Raw genomic sequence first — 7,362 nt, forward strand, 5'->3', positions numbered from 1 at the left:
GCCCAGTATATTGTTTTCCCCGTTCAGATCACACATTTCTTAAGTTTGTTTGCAGATTTGAACCTCCACTGCTTTCACACTACTTGATGGGCTGTAGGATTGACTTTGATTTGATTTATTGTCACATGTACCGAAGTACAGTATTTTTCTGCAGCCAAGGGAACGTACACAGTACGTACATAGTAGACAAAAAGAATAATCAACAGAGTACATTGACAAATGGTACATTGACAAACAGTGATTGGTTACAGTGCGGAACAAGGGGCCAAACAAAGCAAATACATGAGCAAGAGGAGCATCAGGCGTCGTGAAGAGTGTTGTTACAGGGAACAGATCAGTCCGAGGGAGAGTCATTGAGGAGTCTTGTTGCTGTGGGGAAGAAGCTGTTCCTACGTCTGGATGTGCAGGTCTTCAGACTTCTGTACCTTCTGCCTGATGGAAGGGTCTGGAAGAAGGCAAAGCCTGCGCGAGAGGGGTCTCTGATAATGCTGTCTGCTTTCCTGAGGCAACAGGAGGTGTATACAGAATCAATGTGAGGGTGGCAAGCTTGTGTGATGTGTTGGGCTGAGCTCACCACACTCTGCAGTTTCTTGCGATCTTGGGTCGAGCAGTTGCCATACCAAGCTGTGCTCAGCCGGATAGGATGCTCTCTATGGCACATCTGTAGAAGTTTGTGAGAGTCGATGCAGACATGCCAAATTTCTTTAGCTTTCGTAGAAAGTGGAAGCGTTGTTGGGCTTCTATGACTGTTGCATCAACGCAAGTGGACCAGGACAGACTGTTGGTGATGGTGACCCCCAGGAACTTAAAGCTATCGACTCTCTCCACTTCGGAGCCATTGATGCGGGGGGAGGTTCGGATACACACAGCAGTATAACTGCTCCTTGACCCCAATCAGACAGATTATGGTTTTGAATCCTGAAGCACCTCATCCTTTTACAGGGTTATAATATTCCCCCTCCCTTTTTCCTTTCTATTTCTCTTAAATACATAGTAGGATGTTGAGCTCCCATTTCTACACTGGTTTAAACTTTCCATTACTGACACTGTATCACTTTGCAAGGCAACGTATGCCTGCAGCTCCACAACATTTGTCATGTTCCATGCATGTAAACACATGGACTCCATACTTACCTTAATCTGCTTTTAATTTATCCCTCCTGATTCCACCACTGTTTGTCTCTCCAAGTCTTCTGTGCACCTTGTTTCTCCTGTCATGCTTCACCTTGGTTGTCCTCCCCTTGCCATAGAGTTAAAATTCGCCCACTACCCCCTCCCACAACAGCACTAGTTAATTTCCCCACAGACATTGGCCCCAGCCTGACTGAGACGCAAACGGTTTGCTTATACATATCATTCCCAAACCGAGAATTGGTCCTAATGCCACTTTACAAGGTAATCTACCTTGAATCTACATAGACAAATTAGTGGGAGAAAGCCATTCAGCCTCTTGAGCCTGTTCTGCAATTTGATAAAATCATGGCTAATCTGTATGTGGCTTCAACTCCACTTTCCTGTCTACCCCCATAGTGTAAATTTAAGCCTACTTGTGACAATAAAGATTATTATTATTATCCTTTGACTCCCTTGTCGATCAAGAATCGATCTAACCTAGCCTTTAAAATATTCATTGACCCTTTCATTGACGCAACAATCTGCCCTGTTCTACCCACGTCAACGCTACGACCAAGAAAGCACAGCAGCGCTCATACTTCCTCAGGAAACTAAGGAAATTCAGATGTCTACATTGCTCTTACCAATTTTGACAGATGCACCTTAGAAAGCTACATCACAGCTTGATATGGCAACTGCTCGGCCCAAGACCATAAGAAACTACAGAGAGTCGTGAACATAGCCCAGTCCATCACGCGAACCCACCTCCCATCCACTAACTCCTTTGATACCTCCAGCTACCTTGGGAAAGCGGGCAGCATAATCAAAGACCCCTCCCATCCAGGTTATTCTCTCTTCCATCTTCCATTGGGCACAATGTACAAAAGTCTGAAAACACGCACTAACAGATTCAAAAACAGCTTCTTCCCCACTGTTACCAGATTCCTGAATGACCCTCCACGCATCTTCTCTATTGCGTAGCACTACACTTTGTATGCATTACCCGATGCCTATACATTTGCATTGTGTATTTATATGTCCCATGTTTTTCATCTATGGAACAATCTGCCTGGACTATACACAGAACAATACTTCTCACTGTACCTTGGTACATGTGACAATAAATCTAAAATCGCCACTACTCTCTGGATAAGAGAATTCCACAGACCAATGGCTCTCAAGAGAAAACAATTCTCCTTATCTCGGTCTTAAATGGGAGACCTTTTATTTTTAAACTGTGTCCCCTAGTTCCAGTCTTGCTCACAAGAGGAAAGCATCCTCTTAGCATTTACCTGGTAAAGTCCTGTCAGGATCTTCTATGTTTCAACAAGATCACCACTCATTCTTCTGAACTCTAATGGGCATAGGCCCAACCTTTCCTCAATATAACCCTTCATCCCAGGTATCTGTCAAGTGAACCTTCTCTGAACTGCTTCTCATGCAATTATATTCTTTCTCAAGTAAGGAGACCAAAACTGTACACTACTCCCGATGTGGTTTCAACAATGTCATATATAATTGTAGCAAAACATTTATTCCATTCCCTTGCAACAAATACCAACATTCCATGATCCTTGCACTGATCCTTGTTGCACTCCACTAGTTAGTTTGCCAGTCTGAAAATTACTCATTTATCATAGATTTCATAGAATTTACAGTGCAGAAGGAGGCCATTCGGCCCATCGAGTCTGCACCGGCTCTTGGAAAGAGCACCCTACCCAAGGTCAACATCGCCACCCTATCCCCATAACCCAGTAACCCCACGGGCAATTTTGGACACTAAGGGCAATTTATCATGGCCAATCCACCTAACCCGCACATCTTTGGACTGTGGGAGGAAACCGGAGCACCCGGAGGAAACCCACGCACACACGGGGAGGATGTGCAGACTCCGCACAGACAGTGACCCAAGCCAGAATCGAACCTGGGACCCTGGAGCTGTGAAGCAATTGTGCTATCCACAAGGCTACCGTGCTGCCCCATTCTTATTCTCTGCTTCCTGTTAGCTAATTTCTATCCCGATAAATGTTTCCCCCTACACCATGAGCTCTTATTTTGTGTAGCAATATCTGATGTGGAAGCTTATCAAATGCCTTTCGGAAATCCAAGTACACCATGTCCACCAATTCCCTTTCATCCACATTATTTGTTACTTCCTCAGTCAAACATGATCTTTTCTCTACAATTTCTCCACATAGAATCTCTACAGTGCAGAAGGGGAATCCCTACAGTGCAGAAGGAGATCATTCAGCACATCTGCATCGACCTGCTGAAACAGCATCCTACTTCGGGTCAGGCTCCCATCTTATTCCCATAACCCAGTAACCCCACCTAACCTTTTAGATACTAAGGGGCAATTTAGAATGGCCAATCCACCTTACCTGCATATTTCTGGACTGTGGGAGGAAACTGGAGCACCCGGAGGAAACCCACGCAGACACAGGGAGATAGTGCAAACTCCACACAGAGATCATCACCCGAGGCCAAAATTAAACCCAGGTCCCACTGTGAAGCAGCAGTGTTAACCACCGTGCCCCACCCCCCACCACCACAACAGTTGAACCTACTTTACGCAGCCTTGTCAGTGTAATAACTTCAACAACATGGAATTTTATATTTTCTGTTTGGTTTTGGTAGCATTAGTATAGTGGTTATGAAATTCGGCAGAGCTGGGATTGGGTCCCAGAATTTACTAACAGTAAGGGAAAGAGCTTTAGATAAGCGATATAGAACAGTAAAGTCCAGGGGGCGGGTGAGCAAAGTTAGGTATGCGTGTGCAAACCTGGTCCTGAGGCTTTGGATCTCAAAAGGATGGATATTGTGGGGTTGGAGAACTGGGAATGCAATCGGAGATATGGTTGACCTGTGGATTCCTGCGGTTTGACAGCATGAATGGCTTTGGGGAAAGGGGGAACAAAGCCTGAAGATATGGTAGATACTTGTGCCATAAAATAAGAGATGGAGAGGGTAAATGGGTACAGCCAATGAGACCACCCTTTGGCTAGTGCAAAATCAAAATATGTTGTTCAAATGTTTTGGCTTGCTTCAGTTAAAGTGCAGGGAATTAACCATCCTAACTTTTAAAGTACCTTTCTAGCTCTGACAAAAAGAATATTACATCACCCAATGTTGAACTTCGTACAAATGGGGGCTGACAGTCACCCATTTGTGTATTCTCCAGTTTTTAAACATTGATTTAAATGTCTTCAATCAAGCAATGCCTTTGATGTATACATACACCACCTTTATCAACGACCATGTAAAATAATCAAAATTTCAAGTAAGAAATTAGTACCATCTGATTGCAAACTAAACAAAAATAACTGTCTTTATTTCCCTGCAAGTTAAATTAGTAATGCATCGAACATCCTTGGAGGTTGGCGAGGTACAAAAATAAAGTGCTCCCCCTTCCAAATCTTTGTTTTGAACATGACTTTTGCTGACATACATCTTTAATGTCCTAGAACGTAGAAGTCTACGCTCAAGTAGGGATAATCTACTGGCAATTAAATAAAGATTTAGCATCATCTAACTGCTAGTACTTGATTTTTATCCATTTCCCAACTTTGGGACCATCTTGCATAATGGAAACAAACAGCTCTCTAAAAGACTTGAAATGAAATGAAAATCGCTTGTCACAAGTAGGCTTCAAATGAAGTTAGTGAAAAGCCCCTAGTCGCCACATTCCGGCGCCTGTTCGGGGAGGCTGTTACGGGAATTGAACCGTGCTGCTGGCCTGCCTTGGTCTGCTTTCAAAGCCAGCGATTTAGCCCTGTGCTAAACAGTCCCTATACCCAGGTCCCACTGTGAAGCAGCAGTGTTAACCACCGTGCCCCACCCCCCACCACCACAGCAACAGATGAACCTACTTTATGCAGCCTTTATACTGTTCTAAAGCTCTTTCCCTTACTGTTACCCAATTCTGGGACCCAATCCCAGCTCTGCCGAATTTCATAACCACTATACTAATGCTACCAAAACCAAACAGAAAATATAAAATTCCATGTTGTTGATTTATATAGCACCTTCCATGAGTAGAGAACATCCAAAAATATTTTACGGTCCACAGGTCAACTAAATCTCAGTACAATTGCGGTCTCCAATTTGTATACATCATGCTCCCAGAAACAGCAATGTGATAATGGCCTGAATTTGTTTGTGTTATTGATCGAAGGCAAATATTTGCCAGGACACCGGGAGGCTATTCTTTGAAATAATGCCATGGGATTTTTATGCATCCATCTGAGAGAGCAGACAGGCCTCATCCGAAAGATAACATCCGTGTCGGTTCTACAGCACAGCCTCAGCTTCGATGTGTGCGCTAAAGTTTTGGAGTTGGTCACGAACCCCACAACCGTGCGCCTCTGACGTGACTCACAGCTGACGAGGTAAGTTGCAGTTACCAAGTTGTTTCATCTGTGGGACTGAGCAAGTGAGCCACGACTGATTTTCCAAAGATATCACACCGTTCCCAATCCCGGTTTCGTTTTCGCGCGCTCCTTAGCTGGTACAGGAGGAGCAGCTTGGCTAGATTTTCATCCGAACTAAAGTGAGAGCACGTTCCCCATTCCCCAGCGTCCTGGCCAAGATAAACTTGCTCAGGACACATCAGGAATCCGGAGCTCCCTTTGGTCACTCAGTGAGACAACAGGTGATGCTACACTGACACACTCATACGTGGAGGAGACAAATGCAACTTCTCCAAATCGAAGTGATCTGGATGTGTGTGTGTGTGTTTTAATGTCGTTTGCTGGAGTAAGGCCGCGGAGAAAGCGCGTGCGGTCGGTGATTAATCGGTGCAGAGGGCCGGCTGGGTGACTACCCGGGCCCCGAGGCCTACTCCATCGGGCAGGCCTCTCTCCCTCCCTCGCCGCCGACCGCGCTGCCCGCCATTGAGCGCCCGCAGCTCGCGCGCATGGATCTTCACCTGGATTCTCTGCCCATTCCTGACGGTTAAAGACGACAAAACCGCCAACTCTCCTCCTCCGCCACAATCCCGGGGGCTGGAGTGAGCGGCAGGAAGGGAGGAAACAGCAGCGGCAACCACCCGACTCCCGGCACCAGCGCCCTCAGCCGCCCGGAGGCTTAAATGTCAGTGCCTCTCTCATTGTGACGAAGGGGACAATTGGCATTCCGAACAGTCGACGACAACAATAACAAATATTTATATAACGCCTTGTTTCCTTCTTGATTCTCTTCCCGCTCCAACAGGCAGGAGGCGGACAAAACACACGCTCCTTCGAGAAACTTTTTTTTCTGGAACAGGTCGCTCGCCAGCGCTGTTGCCAATAGTATGATAAAGTAATAAAACTTCTCAAGGCGCCTCGCAGGAGCATTCTAAAACAAAATAGGACACTGAGCCGCATAGGAGATATTAGGTCAGATGACCAAAAGCTGGTCCAAGATGAAGGTTTTAAGCAAGGTAGGGAGACAGGTGCAATTGGGGTATTCCAGAGCTTGGCGCTGAGACAGCCAAGGACACAGCCACCCATGGTGGAGTAATTAAAATTGGAGATGCTCAAGTAGCCAGAATTAGAGAATGCAGACATCTCCAGAATTTGGGGCTCGAGGAGATTAGAGGTAAGGATGAGGTTTTAAAATCAAGATTCTGTTTGACTGTTAGACAATGAACAGGGGTAATAGGTGAATGGGACTTTGTTGTAGATTTAGACATAGGCAGCAGAGTTTAGGATGACCTTGTTTACAGAGGATGGAATATGGGAGACAAGCCAGGAGTCCATTGGTATAATAATTACCTTTATTAGTGTCACAAATGGGTTTACATTAACACTGCAATGAGGTTACTGTGAAAATCCCCTAGTCGCCACACTCCGGCGCCTGTTGGGGTACACTGAGGGAGAATTCAGAATGTCTAACTCACCTAACAAGCACATCTTTCGGGACTTGTGGGAGGAAACCCACACAGACATGGGGAGAATGTGCAGGCTCCGCTCAAACAGTGACCCAAGCCGGGAATCGAACCCGCGTCCCTGGTGCTGTGAAGAACAGTGCTAACTACTGTGCTGTATAGTCAAATCTCGAGGTAACAAAAGCATGAATAAGGGTTACGGCAGGAGATTAGCTGAAACAGGAACAAGTTCAGCTGATGATCTTAGTGATGGCATGAATATGAGGTCGGCGGTTGCCAGGCCTCCAGGAAGAGCCTGGGGCCTCCAGGAATTGAAGATTAATCGCCAGTGCACCACTGTGCAACCCTGGGAAAAAAACCATAGGGATATTAAAAGAGAT

At 45.6% G+C, this 7,362-nt stretch overlaps 1 protein-coding gene across 1 annotated transcript in view; it reads right to left on the bottom strand.

The window, feature by feature from the left end:
* The window catches only part of ddx46 (DEAD (Asp-Glu-Ala-Asp) box polypeptide 46), a 130,054-nt gene extending 123,860 nt beyond the window's left edge, over positions 1-6,194 (bottom strand). The window contains exon 1 of the mRNA XM_072512407.1: positions 6,041-6,194. Coding sequence (XP_072368508.1) covers positions 6,041-6,057 — 17 coding nt within the window. The 5' untranslated portion in view covers positions 6,058-6,194. The remainder of the gene's footprint in view (positions 1-6,040) is intronic.
* Positions 6,195-7,362: the final 1,168 nt, after the last annotated feature.

Source organism: Scyliorhinus torazame, chromosome 7 (assembly GCF_047496885.1).
Source record: "Scyliorhinus torazame isolate Kashiwa2021f chromosome 7, sScyTor2.1, whole genome shotgun sequence".
NCBI lineage: Eukaryota > Metazoa > Chordata > Chondrichthyes > Carcharhiniformes > Scyliorhinidae > Scyliorhinus > Scyliorhinus torazame.